Here is an 18,707-nt window from a genome sequence, read left to right as displayed (position 1 = left end):
CACAAAGTACTAAAATTGATTAAGGCAAAACTGCTGGGGTTCCCAGAACAGCTGCTTAGCATGGGACACTAAGTGATCTTGCATTTGGAGCCACCACACTGGCAAAGAGCAGACACTCCTGCTTTCTCCACTGAGTGTTTTAAGAAACAATCTCCATTTACTTCACATGCAACTTAACATAGGCTAGAGTCCTTCACAAGAAAGAACAAGGGAAATGAACAGACCCATTAGCCCCCATGGCTCATTTCAGGTCTCTCAAGTGTCTGGTGTGGAGACCACAATGACCACTTTCTCAACAGCCAGAATCCAATGCTGGAAGCAAAGGCCATTAAAAGGAAAGATGAAAGGGGAAGAAAAGGTGCAAACATCAACCCAGAACTCAGCCCAAGGGAACACATTCCTCCCCCCAGGCATGAACTACCGTGTACCAAAAAAGCAGCTACTGTACAAAGATCCTAAACTCTGAAGGGAAGCTTAGGAGCTGGGATATACCAGTATTCCCAAATGCTGTAGGAGCCCATCTGGTCTGGTCACAGCTATGTGAGAAACAGAGCTATACATATACCTCTTGCAAATAACCAGCTTTAGGCAAATCAGCCTAACACTGGATTATCTACCTTCACTTGCTAACCCACATAGCTGAAAGCAACTTCAGACATTCTAGTTGGGAAGACCTTTCTTCTTTTCAGCACTAGACACAATATAGCGAGTCAGAAATCACACCCATCACTGTGTTCACTTGGCAACCACAGCACAAGTCCACAGAGATTGTCAGAAGGCTCCAGTCCTGAGGAACAGGAAAATCATCTCTGCTCAGCCACATCAAACCCCTTTTCACCTGACCTGAGGTGTGAAGGAAGAGCAGGAATTCAAACCTCTGCAGCTGTGAAGAGGCAGATGAGGTGGGGAGAGCACGATGCCCGGTGGCATGCCATGCTCTCCTTGAGCAAAGGGTACCGGCGGGAACGTTCACTCCCATCAGCCAGTGGCATAAGAACATCTAAAAGTCAGTTTAACAGACATTAACAGAGCTCATCTGCCAAAGCTGGCTGTAATCACCAGAGAAGAAGCATGAGCTCAGCTCTCCTGCTAATAAGGGACAAGACTAGTGGGAATATCAAGAATCCAAACAGCAACACTCCATGCCAGAGATGGCAGGTTATTCCTGGCACTCTGCTTAATGCATTTTATCCAGGCTTTAAACTTAAACCCATCACTAGATTTGGGAACAGGGAAAAGCTTTCCTCAGGCAGACAGTCTGTGGTACATGCTGCCTTCACCAGCAACACACTCCTCAGCAGCTTTCACCACATATGTTTTCCATCCTGCCTGACCTAGGACACCAGCTTTATCCTTGAGCTTTCCCATCTTTTACCTATGGCATGATACTTCTTGGCAGTCAATCAGCTGCCCAAGTTGATTCCTTTGATGGAATACAGCAGCCAAACACAGGGAGAAAAGAGAAAAACTGAGGCACGGGAGGTGGCAAGTGTCTTGCTGCCTTGTGTGGCTCAGGGGCTGCTGGCAGCACTGAGTAGGTAGTATCTGCTGTCCTACTAAACTTGAGCATTGTTGGGCAGTCAGGGGATAAAAAGACGCCCACAAGGCTTCCTGCTGTCATGCTTGGGAAGGTCAGGGAGACCTACTGTGTCCCTACAGGGACCTAGCGCAGGAACCGGCATACAGCAGAGCTCAAGTGCTAAGACAAGCTTTGATCTCTCCTGTGACATAACAGGACTACTGCAGCTAGATGGTCCAAGGATAGGAGATATTCAAAGATATTATCTCTCCCTATAAATGTGCTTCATTCATTTCTAAAGAAAATTAAAAAAGATGTAAAAAGCAGATATGTTGTCTTACTTACACTGCAAACCTCTGAAAGTAACATGATTTCTTTCACTATCATCAGTCAGTAAGGAAAAATATGAGGAGCTCCAATTAAAACTGTTAGGAAGGAAGAAATGGGGATGCAGGGCCTGTTTTAGAGGATCATTTCAGCTCTAACAGTGCCTGGAGGTCTTGGTCTGTTCTAGAAAAATAATTTGGTGGCAAAATACATGGGGAACCTACCTACAGCTGCCATCAAGGAGCCCAGCTGGCTCATCCTCACACACGCACAAAGACACCAGCAATAGGAAGGCAAGTTCAGTTTAGGAGTCAGCTTGTCACTGAGAAGGAATCTTGTCCCACACCAGTGTCAGGGGATGCCCAGCCCTAGCAGAAAGGAGGCTCTGAAATATGTGACATTTTTCTGCATGTGACAGCAGCACATGGCCTGGCAGAGGGCTCTCCACGCAGTGCCCTGAACCAGCAACAGCTCTGGCATTTCTGTTCCTGGACAGAAAGCACAAGTGGTTTTCCATGCAGCAATTTTGTATGTCCAATTAGACTACTCATGTCCAACATAACCTGTGGCAAGGACTGCGGCAAGCTGCTGTGGTACAGTCAACTTCCTGTCCCAAAGTGGATTACAGATTCCAGGTGAAGGAAGGAACATGCTAAATCCAGCCATAGCTCAGTATATGAAGAGCCCGAGCAGCTGCTGCAGATTTGCCTAGGCTTGCTTCTGCTTCTCCACTGCAGATACCTGGTTTAGAACAACTTCTTGGGTACTTCAGTTACTGCTTTTGCAACTTGTTTGCTGGATTTGTTTCCCTCATTGCCCTGGAAATCGAGGGGCCTCCTGCAAAAAGGTCAGCAAACACTTGCTGGTGGGAGACAGAAGCTCCAAACATGAGTCCGGAGGACAGGGACCTGGTTTCCTGGCACACGTCACCCCAGCCAGCTCCAAGCCAGAACAAATTACACTGCCATAAACCAGCTGTTAAGCAGCAGCATTACCAACGGAATGGTAATGGAAAGCCAAGGAGCTCTCCCAGGCACTGGAGTTAACGTGCTACCGGCAGGTGATGGAGATACTGCTCTGAAAACTGGCATCTTAAACAGAAAATGCATCTGCAGGTTTGGTTTGTTGGGGTTTTATTCACAAGAATTCACTGCAATAGTAATTCTCAGGTTTGCATGAACCTTTCTATAGTGCGAGTTTCTTGGCAGTGACAAATTCATCACATATTAGGTCACAGAGATGCTTCCTGGCTGAGGTACACTTTAAATTGGCTGAGAAAGGATGAGACAACTCACGCAGAACTGTTTTCTTAACTAATCCCTGGAACTCCTCATGGATTTGGCCAGTATTCAGCTTTTTAGTTAACTGCTGCTGTATACATGGACTGGGGAGGTTGGGAGAGTGCAGAGAAGTGGAAATACCCACAGATCTCATCACACAGAGTGGAGAACACAAAACAGCAGCTTGGTGGTTTCAAACGCTCCTGTTGCATCTGACTTTAGGTTTTTTGGAGCTGAAGTACAGTTTCCTCTTAGATGTGAGAAGCCCTTGCACGTTTTTCTCCTGATGGGAAGGTAATTTCTTCCTGCAAACCCCTTTCTGGAGGCATCCAGCCAGGATGAACTGAGCAGCCATGCAGGCCGGGTTGGGCAGCATGCCACCAAAGATGAACATGGTGTCCAAGACCGTGTGCTTAGTTCCTTGCAAATAAAGGGTTTCCCTAAAGTTGGAAGGGGATGAGAGGGGATGAGAAGGAGCTGGAGGGGATGAGAAGATCACCCCAAAGCAGAGGGATGACACCAAGAACTAAACATTTCTTCCTTGGGACCGCATTCAATCAGCGGGATGGTGTGAGAGAGAGCAGCAGCTCACTCCTAGGTGAGCAGCTGTGACTCCACATGTGCTCAGAGATAACTCTGCAATGGTGTAATTCCACCTGTGACTGGAAAGGACTAAAATTCCCACTTGTGTTTGTTCTGATGGCAAAGCAGCACAAAATGCCTGCATATATGGCGTGACACCATGGAAATATGCCAAGTTTAATACGAGAGTGTTACACTGTCCCAAGGCAGGTGCCACAAGCACTAAGAACAGTTCCCCTCGGGATCCAGCAGAGAGTATGTGCAAGCCTACCTTTGCCAGACGTTCCTTCTTGTCCCACCAGTCATCAAATGCCCGAAACGCTACCACTTCAACCATCTTCCGGTTCAGGTCCCTTTTCATGATAGCCTTTAGTTCCTTCACTATGACCAAGAGGACTCCATCCACAGTGGCTTTGTGGGGATCTTCCTTCTTCGGCTCATAACCCGGTGGCGGAACCGAAGGGTCAAACTTGGGCAGCGGTGGCCACTGCTGACCACGACCAAGAGCTGCTCCCATAGAGAAAGGGCGGTAGGGTGGAAGGTTCACAAACTGCATCCGACCCGTCATGAAAGGCGGATACTGGTATGTGTTCTGTGCCTGCATCATGCGGCTCAGCATCTGAGTTTGCATCTGGAAGGACATTGGCATGCCACCCCACTGGTTCCCCAAGACACTTATCATATCCACTTGCATGACAGGGAACATGCCAGGATGGAACGGAGGAAGCGGAGGCAAGATATGAGGTGGAGGGACCCCAGGAGGGGCAGGGAGCGGTGGGGGGGGGACAGTGACAGCAGGGTGAGTAGGTGGAGGTGGTGGAGGCAGCGGCGGAGGCATCGGGAAGCCTGGCTGTGGAGGTGGTGGAGGAGGAGGAGGAAGAGGAGGGAATCCTGGTGGTGGCATGGGAGGAATCGATGGGGCCATCACGCCTGTGTTGCTGACAGAGGAGTTCACCACAATGGTTTTGGCACATTCTGCACTGGTGATGGGTGCAGGGTTGGTCTCATCGTCAGAGATCTCCATGTCCTCCCCTGAAGAATGCTGACCCTGCGGCAAAAAAAGGAGAGAAAAGGTGAGGAGCACATTCCTTTTACATGGAATATCACAGCGCCCGCTGCTTCAAACAAAAGCTAAGTTTCACACACACTTTAATTGGGAATGGAGAAAAGCAAGCGATGCTCTGAAAAGAAAGGGCCCACTGAGCAGCTGGTGCCTATTGAAGCCTTTCTCTTCCATGTCAGACCTCAGAAAGCAGAGAGGTAAAAGCTTTCCAAAAGAGCATCAATACCAACTGAACAAAACCCTGAGCTCCAATGGAATAGGAGGAATTGCTCCCCTGCTCAGCAAAATAAACACAATTCAAACATCTTTCACTGCAAGATTCATTAGCTCTTATTTGCACCCAATACTGACAACGTGCATTCCACCAGGAATTTTTATTCCATGGTTTTCACCATGCTTAAATTACCCTGTTTTTTTTTAATTATAATTCCTGGCTCATTTGCTGTCAACTCTTAACCTCTAATTGTGGGAAGACAACACTTCCACGTGGTTGCTGCTGCAAGCTGTCTTGACTAGACCACAGCAATTCACATGGGGAAAAGAGAACCCTACGTCTCCTTAAATTGCCTTTAAGCATCAGTCATAAATACTGGGATTCAAAGACGCAGCATATACCATGGTTTTGGGCAAAATGAATACTTTACTAGCAACAAGAAACAGAGTTATATAAAACGCTGGAACAACGTCCTACCTCTGCTATCAAAGGGATGGAAAATGGATTACAACAGAAGGTGCCTGCTTGTTCTGAAGTCTCAAAGCTGCCTGATTAGGTCTTGTCCAACAGAAAAGCCCCATCCTCAACAGCAAATGGTCACACTTGCATGCTACGTCCTACAGGCACTTCAGTCCTGAAGGTGTCTCCAGCACAACGAAACCACACATATGACTGTCACATCCCTCAGGTATCGTGAAAACAAATCCCGATAAGAAATACGGCAACCAAATACTGCTGGAAGACATATCCATCACACTGACAGTTTATCTAGGAAACACGAATGGGACTGACCCTTTACTAGTGGGATGTCAGCAAACACAGGACAGGGTCCCAACAACCACCTCCAAAACTATTTCTCCCATTCTTCCTTTTGTTCCATCACTCTTGTGACAGCAAACACTCCTCAGCTATTTTCAGGACTGAAGAGCAGCATTCACCACAACAGTGCCTCCCAGGCTCTTTATAAGCATGGCTGGTTTGCCTCCTTTGAAAGATTTACCAAGCACCTCCTTCCTCACAACAGCTTCGCACAACAAACCCAGACAAACAGTTTGGATGTTGCCATCAGCTGATCTAAAGGAGAATCCCTACATTCACCAGCACAGACCAGAGCACAGCAGTGATGCTCTACCTCCACCGGAGCTCTTCTGCCTGCCCTGCATGCTGCAGGCTCCAGCCCAGCTGAGGCAGTAAGAAGAGATTGCAGTCAAATGGTCTTTTAAGTACTTCTCTGCATCGCAACCCTAGCAAGAGCTCTGGATCCTGCTGGCTGTTTTCAGCCAAATTTGACTCAAGATCCCCAAGTTGTTTATTTCTTCCACGTTTTGTGCCAGCAGGTGCCTCTTCTGTCTGCCCTCCTACTAGTCTCCCCAGTCTGAAAGAAAAGAGCGACAGAGCTCAGCCTTTATCAGACACCGGAGAACCTGCACTGGAGAGAGCTGTTGGGAAGAAGCAAGCTTTGTTGGCTTTAAAGCTGCTGTGATATTATTTGTAACCAGTGTACCTTGCATGGGATAAGGGAACAAAAGCAAGAGCAGATGAGCTGACAACTCTAAACTGTAGCTGTACGAAGCTGAGTATCCCAATCAAACCAAATGCTTCACGTTTAAGCAAAGGTCATCTCTGCTACAGCAGCTACCACCAGAGAGCAGGCTGAGCACAACACTTGGAACAGCAGCTTTGCAAATCCTCTTGTCCTAGCACCTCCCCTCGCCCTGGCTTCCCCGCATTCTTCTGCTGCAGCATGAACCCACCGGCTCATGCACTGCATGGGTCACCTCCAAAAAGCCACCCATGGTTTTAGGGGTCTGAACATGTCCAACCCCTCAGGAGACCACTGTGTAACCACCTGCAGAAGGGCTGAAAGCACAAGCCTGGCAAACCCGGCAGCAAGGGCTAGGAGTAACGGAGACAGGACTTGCATCTGTACGTGCAGGGAGGTATTCCAAGAGCTGTTCTGAAACCCCCCAAATGAACAGCTAAAAAAAGAGAAGTCGAAATAATAACCCACTGCACTTGACTCTTTCCAAAGCTGAACTGTATCATCTCCTCCTTGAGCTGTACACATCTGGCTGAGGTTTCTAAGCAGGTCTCACCCCCTGCATCCTCTCCCCAGCTGCTCTATTGCAGTCACGTCCCACGCTGATGATGCTGGGGAATGAGAGGACATTCTGCAGTTTCAACTGCTGCAGCTCCAGTGAAAGGAGCAAAGGAAGAGCAAAGATGGGGACTGTGGCAGGTGCAAACAAGTTTCCTGTGGAACAAACGCCATTTTTCAGTCAGTGAACACAAAAGGCACTGTTAAATGCACTGGTTCCAATTGCAAAAGCTGGATGATGCTAAAGGTCAGCATTAGATAGGAAGCCACAACTATTTAGGCTACCAAAGATAGGCAAAATCAGCTTCACACTCGCATTCACCTCATCTTATGGGGTATAGAGGAAAGTCACCCCATGAAGCCTCATTGGTGCACCAACACTAGGCAGTGTGATGGGGAGCTCCAAGCCACAAATCCTTCCCAATCCCCAGTTCTCCCTGCAGGATTCTCCCCTCCTGCAGCACCACCAGCCCAGAGCAGCCCATCTCAGAAAGTGCTGCTGCAGGAGACCTGCATGCTCCTGCCTATCACCCAGAGCCCACTCCCATCCACACCAGCCCTTTGCTCAGTCTCAATACCAAAGAATCCTGCCTGACAAATAACGTTGGTTTTCCCTCTTGAAGGAAAGATCAGCTGGAAAAAGCCAATCCTGAAACTGCAGAGAGGTGGCAGGACAAGCTGGAGTCCATGCTGTAGTGCACGGCATGCATATATTTGCATACATAGTTGCATATATACTGCCCATCCCTGTCAGTGCTCAAGGCCAGGCTGGACAGGGCTTGGAGCAAGCTGCTCTAGTGGAAGGTGTCCCTGCCCATGGCAGGGGTTGGAACTGGATGAGCTTTAAGGTCCCTTCCAACCCAAACCAGCCTGTGATTTATGATTTATTTTTACTTAAGGTGAAATAAGAACTGCTAAAGCACTAAGGAGCATCATTCACATATGAAAGATTATTTTAATTTCTTTTGGTGCTCAGATTTGTCTCCAGGAAGCAACAACAGATTCTCTGCTTCCTATAATATCGGGCTGACAACTCACCTGCACTTTTACAGTGAACAGTCTGTGCTCCAGTTTTATCCCGAGCAAGATGGAAAGGGAAAGAGATGAAGCAGCAGGGAGAAACAGATCAAAAAGGCAAGGGGGTTGAGAAAAGAATAGCCAAGGTTAGGAAAGAGGTCAAACTAAAAGAAGATGGTCTAAAAGGGAGTCTTTAAAGAAAGTTAAGAGGAATGAATATTTAAAGTGGATGAGCAGTTACAGGAAAGCCATATCTAAGGCAAGGGGAAACATGGGCACCAACTGAGTGAAAGGGATCAAGGTACAGAAGGAAAAACCAGGGGCAGACATCAAAAGATCTTCTGTTATATGGATTTCTTTTCATTCACCTTTCTGAACCTGGATTTACTGCGGTTGCTACCAAATACCTCTCAGGGTAAAACTGAAAAGTAGCTACACTGTCCTCCCAAAGAAACTGCCTTCTAGCTGGTCTCCCTCTTTACTCATGCAAGGGGAAAAAAGTGGGCTGATGTAATGCACTGTTATGAGGCTGTCATTGGGCTGTATGCACTGTTATGAGGATGTCATTGCCATCACTATCAAAAAACCTGTGTCCATCAGACCTGGAGTTCACTCACCTGCTTTGAGGGCACCCAGTACAACACCTCCAGAAAACCTCCCTTCAGCCCACTGAGAGAAAAGCCATTTCCAACTAAATTAATCTGTGCTGCCATCTTTACTTTGCATTAATTAAATCAGGACTTAGCAAAACAGGTATTTAATTTTATGCATGACACATTTTTCCAAAGGTGTTTTAATGATGCAGATTTGTTGGGAGAGATTCACATCAGTGTAACTGGTTATAAATGGCCTCATTCACTGTTCACCCAAAATGCTAAATGCCACCTTTAATACTGGTACAGTGCGTTTTAGCACAGGCAGATCCTCTTAAGTGAAGGGAACATCCCAAAATCTCACTCCTGCATCAGCCTGAATAATGACAGGGTAGACAGCCACTGAATGCAGGGTATCGGTCTAATCTCAGAGCAATACCCAGCATTTAGCAAGCAAATGTTCATACCTGCAGAAAAAAGAAACTACATCCTAATATCTGCATGCAGAACTGGCAGTTTCCAGATGTGAAGAGGCTGTTCCCAGAGGAGCAGTGACACTGCGGCAGCAGCTGGGAGCTTCATCGTAGGTGCTGTTCAGTACCCTTCCTACGTGCAGAGGAACTTCACATGCTTTCATTTCCTTTTAAAAAGGCCATCTGAGAAAGAATTCACTCAGAATTTCAGAATGCATTTTGAATACCATCAGCTTACAGCTCATTTCACTTAAATATTCTGCTGGGTACCACATTACTTATATTTGAGGTTGAGAACTTCTATCACTGAACATAGCAACTGCTCTGACACAGCCTGGCTGAGCTCTGGTGCATCAAAATAATGACATGCAGGATCAATGGCATTCAGCACAATGCAAGGTCATTAGCTGTAATGAAGTGAAGCATCCCATGCTTGCAAGAAGTAGCTAACCTTTCAGCCTGCTGCAACTTGCACTCACAGAAAGGAAACAACAAAAGAATTCACTCTTTAAGCCCTAAACCTTAAAAAACTCCATACTGAAACACGGAAAAGCTTTGCCATTTGAAATGTTAAGAAGCAGCTTTTCCATAAAGCCGGAACTAAAATAAGAAGTGACTGTCAGACAAAACCTGGTCAAACAGCCATCAATTGGGTTTGGATTAAGTCCACCCACGTCTAAAAATTCCACAAGTGAACAAGTTTCACCTTTTATCCTTACAAAGAGGTAGGGAAAGAAAAGCCTTCAGAGGCAAGGGGAAGAGGACAACTGACCCAACAGCTGCACACCACATTGCAGAGGGTTGAGAACAGACTTGAGGTCCCTTCAACTTCCCTGACTCTGGCTGCCTCTCCTCCCCATGCTCTGTGTTTGACAAGGGAAATGGCCCCAGAACGATGTGCTGTGATCCCAGGGTGAAAAGAGCCCAAGCTCTCTAACACACACCTCTCTCTTCGCAGACCTCTTCTACAGAGCACATTAAAAAGAACGAGACGCTTCAAACCTGCCGCATTTCTTACACCTTGCAGAACAGACAGGGATCCTGACGATGCCAACCAGCCACCTGCAATTCTTCCTCAGTGACATGATTTCAACTAAAAACTCCTTAAAAAAAACACAAACCCTTTCAAATTATGGCCACAAAATCCCACCATTTGCTTCACTAAGAGCAAATACCTCTTGCTGTCCCAAAATCTACAGCAAGGGCTTCAGAGAGTACTATTTTGTTCATTTTTAAATCTGCTTTTAGCTGGAGAAGAGCTTCCAGGTTCCATGGCAAAGCATGTAAAGAGCAGCCGTGTGTCCGAACTGCCTCTGCTTGCTGGGAGGGCAACACTCAGGCAGGATGACATGGCAGAGAGACCGTGCTAAGCATCCACACCTCCCGGTGTCAGGCGTGAACAAAGCAGACTCAGCACCATATTTACAATACATACAAATATTTTCACTTTGCTATAATTATAGCTTTCCCTCTGAATGAACACACACACAAGGGTGGGACTTTGCTGGTGTGGCAGAAGTGGAGTATGAGAGGGCAGAGCATAGGTGGTTTGCCAGCAGTTTAGCTACAGCAGCAGATAAACCACACACAGAACAAATCACTGCCTGCACCTTCCCAGGTGAGCTCTCAAGCCTGTTCAGATAACTGTGCCATCACCAGTGCCCATGGTGGCCAGAACACCACCACTGCTGCCTGGATCTATGCTGACGTTTACTGCCTCCCCCCGGACACCCCTGAGGTTAGTCACACCTTTCTAAATCCTCTGGGCAGCAAGGGAGCATCCCATCATCCTGCCACTGTCAGGGCACACAACTGCAATCACAGCAGCTTTTAACTGGGATAAAGACAGCTTTCAGGTGTATCTGCACTGTAATAAAATGCACAGCTCATTGCCAGTAACAGGCAAATGGAAAGATTAACATATTACAAATCAGTGATTATAAGTATCTTCAGCAACATGTATTTCTATCTCAAGAACAGAAGACTGCAAGATTGTTTAATATAGCTCTATATTTATACAGCACTTTGCAAATCTAATTCGCAGGCAAAGGTTGCAAACAAAGCAGAGCAGAACACAGATACAACAGCACAACAGATCCACCCGTGTTCCTCAAAAAGGGACACCAAAAAGGCTGCAATGGAGCAGGGATTTCTCACAAGAGAGGAATTACTTGGGTGGTTTGGTTTCTTTATTATCAACTGCTGAAGTATCTCTCACTGCTTGAAAAAGAGAATTCAAGCTCTGTAAGATGACAGTACCCTACCTGACACATACACTGTCAGCCCAGCTTGTGTTTTGGTCTGGTACTTATTTGCAGCACTTCTTTGGCACAAACAATTCTCTCCACACCTACAGGGCTGCACAACAAGTAGAACAAGTGCAAATAATATTCAAGCGCTCACTGTAAACATACAGCACTGCAAACACCAGCCTAACTTACGCCACTTTCTTCTTTTCTTCTAATGCCAACTTTTAAGTTGATACCTCAAACCACAGGAGGAGAGAGGAAGAATTCCCCAGCAGTCTCAGGACAGGGGTGAGGAAATCCCATCACTGTGCATGTGTCTCACAATGTGCTGCCTAATTAGATGGTCCTGCACATGGGGAGATGCCACAAGTTGAGATCTAGAAGGATGTGAGGAGGAGCTCACCTGGGCTTTCAGTGCACAGCAGCATGGGTTCTTGAGAGAGGGAAGTTTACAAAGGGAAAAGGTCTCTTCACTCACTTGCAGTGCTTCCTGGCACTAGAAACACTGTGTTTTAAGGACAGCAGGAGAGCTGGAAGGCTGCCCAATGGTCCAAGCCATCATTAGAAAATCTAGTGAATCAAGATGACAAAATGAGCTAAAATGACTCCTTCACAATGGGCAGAAGTACTAAAGACAGCATCCCAGGCTCCTGCAAATTTACACCGCCAAGTTCCTGAAGCCCCTCATATGCATCAAGTTAAAAACTTCTTTTATTTAGCAAGCAACTCAGGGAAGAACAACTAAGTAAAGCAAAGAGGACAGAGATGGGAAGCAAATGCAGTGCAACAGTGGTCCAAGGTAACCAGATCTTCACTGATCCAGACACAAGACAATGTGAGAAATGTGATCACAGGGGGAAAAGACTCAACCAGTATTTAGTACTTTCAAAAATCCATTCTCTTGGCAAAAACGCACATACTTCAGTTTTCAACGTGATTTTCAAGAGCCCACTGCACAAGCTTCCTAGGACAGCAAGCCTCAGATCCCTAAAGCAAGCCAGTGGGAAAATAACTGCCAGTTTTGCCTCAGCACAAAGCCTGAAGAGATGAAGTAGCAAAGAGGGCAATAACATGCTGAGGGGTTTGCTCTGTTTGTTAGCAAGTGCACTACCTTCCACAAAAGGGGTGGTTTCGTTCAGATCTTTCTCCCTTCCAGAAGAGAAAAGAGGCTCTGAACTGCAAGCTTCCAGGCAACATCACTGAAAAAGAGATACTTGGAGAAGCCAGACATCGCCCTTGGGCTACCTGCATGCACAAGAGACTGTGGTGTCTGCAGGGACAGCTCTAGGAAGAGTGCAGGCTCACCTAACATCCTTTGGGTCCATGTACATCAGTGCTGAAACTGGAAACTTCCAGACCCCCCCAACTGCACAGGTTTGAGCAGAGATAAACGTGAATATACAACTGGGCAGATCATAAAGTACAGCAAGAGTAAGAGACGGGGACTCAGTGGCCCCCATCCTGAGTTCGGGGTTGCCTGGGCAGCCTGTGCATGCCCCGATGTGAAGCTGGCCTGGACAGTCGCCCCTTCTGCATTATGTGAACAAATCTGAAATGGCAGGATGAATGTGTGCCAATTCAGGGGCTGCCTCATGCAGACACAGTGGTTTTCATTACATATGAAACACCCTAAAATTGGATTTACCATCTCATGGAACCATGGCCTTTTCCCTCAAGTCTTAAGTAGATCTCATTAAGGGAGAAAAAAAAGTTTTTTTTTATGGGGGGGGAGGAGGAGGTAGGGAAAAGGAAGGAGGAAAAGAGAAGGGTGTTAACATTGGAGAGACATGTAACAAGACAGGATCTTTCCACAGGAATGGTTGTTCTGGTTTCCCTATATTAGATGGGGGAAGGGATAGCTGAAGAGCTATTTGCAATCGAACTTCAAAGACTTTAGTCGGCTGGGAAGCTAAGTCATGCATAAAAGGATGGTAGAGTGGCAAGAAAATACCCCCTACAGATAAATTAGTCAGGGAATGTTCTTTGCTTCTCCCAAAGACTTTCATACAGCCAGACCAGCTTTACCCAGGTAAAGCCCTTTTCAGACACCAGGTTCAGTGATGCAGAGTACTGGGAACAAACCAGCCAAATCCAACAGAAGAACTGAACAGCCTCTCTGAAAAAAGAGAAAGGCAGCAATAAGCATGCAATGGGCTTCTCTGTCATGTTCTGCCATCTCAGCTATTATCAGTAGGTTTTATTCTAAGGTCTGTCCACACACAAAAGATGCAGAGCTTGAGGCAGTTTCTCCCTCCCTAAAGATGCAAAGAAAAGCCAGGAATTTAGCAGAAATCACACTGTATATGGAGAACTCATTTCCCAATGACTCTGCTGTTTTGTTCTTTGTGCTGGTGTGCAGAAATGCACCCACGTTTCTAGAAAGAAGGTATTTTACAATCAGAGATAAAGGGAATTGGCAACATTAGATCAGAGTCCACCTATAAGTAAAACATAAAGGTGCAATAACTGTCTGTGCAGAGTACACAGACACCTTATAGCTCAGTGCCAGGCAGGAGCTCATATCCCATCCCCTGAGCTTACCCTTCTACTTAAACCTTAGGTCAAACGGAGCCATGAATTCAGATCTTGCTACCAGTAGGGTGATAAGAAAGCAGATAAACTTAGAAAACAGTCTTAGCCTCCCAACTGGTATCAGCCTACTGAAGAACAGGCTGTACACATACTGTATTTAAACAAGTTCTAATCAGCAGAACTAGGCCAGTTTGATATTCTTCTCCTTTCACATACTACTACTACACCCTGGAGTATCTGAAATCACATGGCTGACAGTTACAGCAGCATTTTCAGCACTCTGATCAGTGTCCTCTGCATTTCCAGCGTTAGTAGCAAGAGCAGTTTCATTTGCAGGACCTGGATGTCCACAATGCAACCTGAGCAACACTGAGTCTCCTCAGAAGGGACAGTGGAAATAAAGGAGCTGAGGTCCTGAAGGACAACGGGCACAAGTTAAAAAAAAAAGAGCTTTTTGTCAGATGATTCATCAGTATCATCTTTTAATGCTCTTCTGCTCGCTGCCGTCTGCTCTCAGACCCAGGTATCATTAGTATATCCTGAGGCAGCAGCTCAGACACTTGCTTTCCTTCTCAAGAGGCATCACAAATGACGAACCTGGCTTCTTCCTCCCCTCTCCCACAGTTTGAGCTATTCTTGCCCTGAATTTCTAGGATGCAGATCTAGGATCTAGTCCTGATCCATTCATGCAACCAGGGAGCAAAGAGGTGCAACTGGTTTTGGCACCTGCAAGAAAACCCACAGCTGATTGAGGTAGCCCAGAAAAGCCCCTTCCAGACAAATACAAGCTTTACTTCCCCAAAAAGTGTGGAACAAGCAAGGGGAAAGGGTTGAAGTCCTGATTTTCATGTGACCCTTTCCCTTTCCTGAAGGCTTTTGCTGAGACTTCATGAGCCCTCCACTGCTGGCCTGAGATGTTACACAGACTTAGCACTACTCTCCTCCCAGCACCTCTCTCCTATCCCAGTACCAATTATTTAAGAACTAAGGAAGCACATAAAAGGGAACATGCTGTTAATAAAGTCTTTAGGATCTCATTATCATCTTTGCCTGCAGTCACAGTGGCAACACAGTATGGTTTCAAATCGAGAACTTGTGGCCTTCTGTTCTGGAGACAGCCACTGCCATCATCCCAAGACAGGACAACAGACATCTGCTGTGTTTCTGAAATTCCCAGCAAAACTGCTGCAGAGAAGCCTGCTCAGCCAGTCCACCCGATCCTCATAAAAAGCATCTAACCACTTTGCATAAAGCCCCTACTGCAGGTGGTGCAAGGGAGGTGCTGGGAGGCAGCAGCAGAGAATGACCCTGAGGAATTAGACGCTCGCAAGACAAAAAATTCCCTTTAACTGGCTGTGGCTGGAGCAGGAGCCCTTTGCAGCAGTGACCACAAATGATGATGGGCACCCTAATGAGCTTAGCAAGCTCCACTCATTTTCTGAGAATTACAACACAAGCTGGCAAGTCCTTCCCAGTAAAGGATGCATTAAAACCCAACTAGACCACAGGAGACGCTTCACTCCACGGAACCTATTACAAGCAGCTATAGAGGCTCAGTAGAGATGTTCTTCCTCAAAAGTAAGGGTGAGGCCAGCAAGAAACAGTTCCCCTTTGGTAACACTTCTCTTAACAGATCTCTCTGGAGGCAATTTGAATTTTTCACTGCTTTATTTCCTGCTTAGATTTTCCTTCTCTTGCTGTACTCTGATCTAACTAAGTGCAGTCAGAGAGGAGAGAATCAGCCACATCAGCTGAAGTATCTAAAGTATTCATTAAAAGTCTTCCTCATTCTAAGACAAAGCCTGAAGCAATATCCAGCCAGTAATACCTTCAGGTTAACCCTCTCCAAAACCTGCACAGTGAGGGGAAGGCAACTTTTCCCCCATACCTCTGCTCTCAGGTGACAGAAACATAACCCATGTGCCCATCAAGTGTTGACTGATCCCTTAACAAAAAACAATCTCTGTCCAGGACATGACATTTCTCATGGCCTTTTAGAAGACACAAAACCTCTGCTATTAAACTATCCCCATGATATGCAAAATAACCACAACTGTTCTAAATTACCAGAGTGGAAATACCCACAGCTGGGCTGCACTCCCACTGCCATTTGTGCAGGCACAGAATATTCACAACAGAGACAAGAGGTAAAACATGCTGATTTCCCCACCTGTCTCCTCATTAGCAAGCAGGAGGTCTAAAACAAACACATGGCAACTCTTCTCACCTAAAGCAAACTTGAACTGTATGCCTCATTGCCACAGGATACTGCAAAGACTCAGAAGTGCAGATGGGTTTAGAAATAGATTAGGTATTTGTGGAAGGCATGTTCACCAGCAACTACTGAAACAAGATTATGTCCTAATCTGCTGGTCATGAGCAACAAAGGGACCCCAGGGGAGCAGCCCTGCTGCTGATGGGGATTTTTTGCATGGCACAAACTGCTCTGGCCTCCCACTCAAGGTCTTTTGGAAACCTAGAGGAAATAACCCCCCCACCACACACAACTAAGGTAAAGACATGCCTTTTCCCTGCTTACTCAAGAGTTGGTCCAAAGTCTCTGTTCTCTCTTGCAGCAAAGCTATAATCAAGCTCTCCCACAGATGGCCGCTCAAGGGGAAGGGCTGCCTGCACATGGGCAGAGCCATCCAGCCACAGCCAGTGCTGGGTGCTCCACTCCTCACACGAGCCACCTCAGCCTTCAGACTCTTTCAGGCCTCCCCATGTTGGTGACACCTACTTTACTCACTTAACATTTGCTTTAAAAAGCTTTGCTAAAATGATCAAGATGAGTGCAAAGCCCTGCAGAAGCACACAGTAGTACAGCATCCTTACTGCCCATACTTGACCAGACATACCTGAACCACTCTCAGTCACACAGCTCATACTTTTAACTTTTAAAGCAGCTTTTCCATTAGATTGGCTCATTAGTTTGAAGTTACACATTGAACTCATGAAAAGACAGGTTACTCACGTAAAGAGCTATGTGAAACAGCTGTGAGAAAGGCACAGGAACAGCAGAATGTGGCTATGTGCTCACACATGCAGGTGACAAGCTGGAAGGCAATGGACATCTTTTGGTTTTTAGCAGTTGTGCAGGAGCAGCTGGCTTGGTGGTTTGCAAGCCTTAGTTTTTTACTTACAGCTTATCCTCAGCACCTTTTGAAGCACCAGAGCTGCATGGTACTTCTTATTCCACATACCACAATGAATACATCTCACTGGATATGATGTTTGTACCTCACTAGAACAGTTACACTGAGCAATACTCTAAATACCAGAGTTCAGTTAAAACAGTAAAAGTACTGCAAAACCTGAGTCACAACAAGGGTCCAACATCCATCCTTCTTATGTTTAGCCCCAGCATCTGGTCCTCACACAATCTCCATCCCAACTCAGAACTCCAAGAACTGCTATGAGCTGCCCTTCTGATTTTTTCAAAGGCATGGTGCTGTCTAAAGCTCACGTTTGCTTTAGTTTGGACACTGAAAGCAGATACAGACACACCCTTTCAGAGCAGGCAGAGACCATGTGGAAGGTGCAACAACCGCACAGTGGGTGCAAACCCACCTCCACAGTTAGGCATGTCTCCTTGTCTGTTCCCCCCCCACCCCATGACCGCACAGCAATACACAGCCAGCTCAGCTGGGCTGAAGAAGCCAACCAGGGTCCCCCTGCAAGCCCTGTGCAGCCACAGCAGCCGTGCCAAAAGGCACTTCCCCTCTCTGCAGCCTTGTGCCACAGCCCTTTTGTAGCTCATGTGTCCCAGCAAGAAGCCAAGATAAAGTCATGCAATGAGATTTTCTCAAGTTGAAGCCTGAGCATCCATCCCAGCAAGGGTCACAGCTTACTTCTGGTGCCTCACAGCTGGTGATCCCTTCATGATGCCAGCTTCCAGGGAATTTCAAAGCAAGCCCAGCATGAGGTCTCCATCCTCCTCTAGGGCTCTGCTAGGATCAGGCTGCCTTCCCCACCAAACCCACACTGCCTTCCTGCTTCTCACTGACCTGGAATTCACCTCAGTAACTGCTGCTAGCACTTTTTTAGTGTAATTTGGGAGCTACATCCCACCTGACACTGTATTAACAAGCAAATCAATTCATTGAGATTCCCTTGTCAAGAGGCATCCTTTCACATGCATCTCCATGGCATGTATTCAAATAGTAGATTGCCCTTTATATTTTACTGTCATTTGAATAATTTTATGCCGTTCTAAGGATTTCCATATTTTCCAAGTAATTCTTTTCCTGGACAACAGCAAAAGGCTCAGAGCACTGTAGTAACAGTTGCTCACATTTACCTGCATCCTTCTCAAAGACAATATCTCAATTATCTGCACTGAAAACTCCGCCACATCTGCTGACCAAAATGCCACATTTGGTGACCCCTTAGCAACAAGGACTGGATTGGGAAACTGTTCCCAGAGCTGTGCTCCAACATTAAACCAGCCCCTGCTTCCACCTGAAATACATCTGTTTTGTCTAGGACACTCAAGGCACCAGAAATAACAAGCTCCTTTGGGAGAAGCAAAACCTGGAAAGAAGCCACCAACTTCATCAATCCCTCCCCAGGCTCCAGAGGGAATGTCTCCCTGACACGTGCAACACATGTTAATCCTGCACAGTGGGAGGAGGACACACCACTTGGACACTAGCACAAAACTATACTGCTTATTGTGAAACACAGCTCTTTGGGGGAAAAAAAATGGATATAAGAAAGAAGCTCTCACTCCACACCATCCACCAAAGGAGCAGACAACT

The 18,707-nt window shown here is 46.5% G+C and overlaps 1 protein-coding gene across 5 annotated transcripts in view; it reads right to left on the bottom strand.

Moving 5' to 3' along the window:
• Positions 1–18,707, bottom strand: part of SETD1B (SET domain containing 1B, histone lysine methyltransferase) — a 52,793-nt gene that overhangs the window by 16,476 nt on the left and 17,610 nt on the right. For all 5 annotated transcript variants that reach the window (XR_009963862.1, XR_009963863.1, XR_009963866.1 and 2 more), the window contains exon 7: positions 3,980–4,756. Coding sequence is in view for 1 of the 5 variants with exons in the window: in XM_062613797.1 (XP_062469781.1) it covers positions 3,980–4,756 (777 nt within the window). In the remaining 4 variants the exon portion in view is untranslated. The remainder of the gene's footprint in view (positions 1–3,979; positions 4,757–18,707) is intronic.

The sequence above is a fragment of the Pezoporus occidentalis genome, unplaced genomic scaffold (genome assembly GCF_034315485.1).
Source record: "Pezoporus occidentalis ecotype Australia unplaced genomic scaffold, CSIRO_AGI_Poc_V1 ctg102, whole genome shotgun sequence".
NCBI classification, from domain to species: domain Eukaryota; kingdom Metazoa; phylum Chordata; class Aves; order Psittaciformes; family Psittacidae; genus Pezoporus; species Pezoporus occidentalis.
The sequence above is the reverse complement of the archived record's forward strand: the minus strand, read 5'-3'. Positions and strand labels throughout refer to the sequence as shown.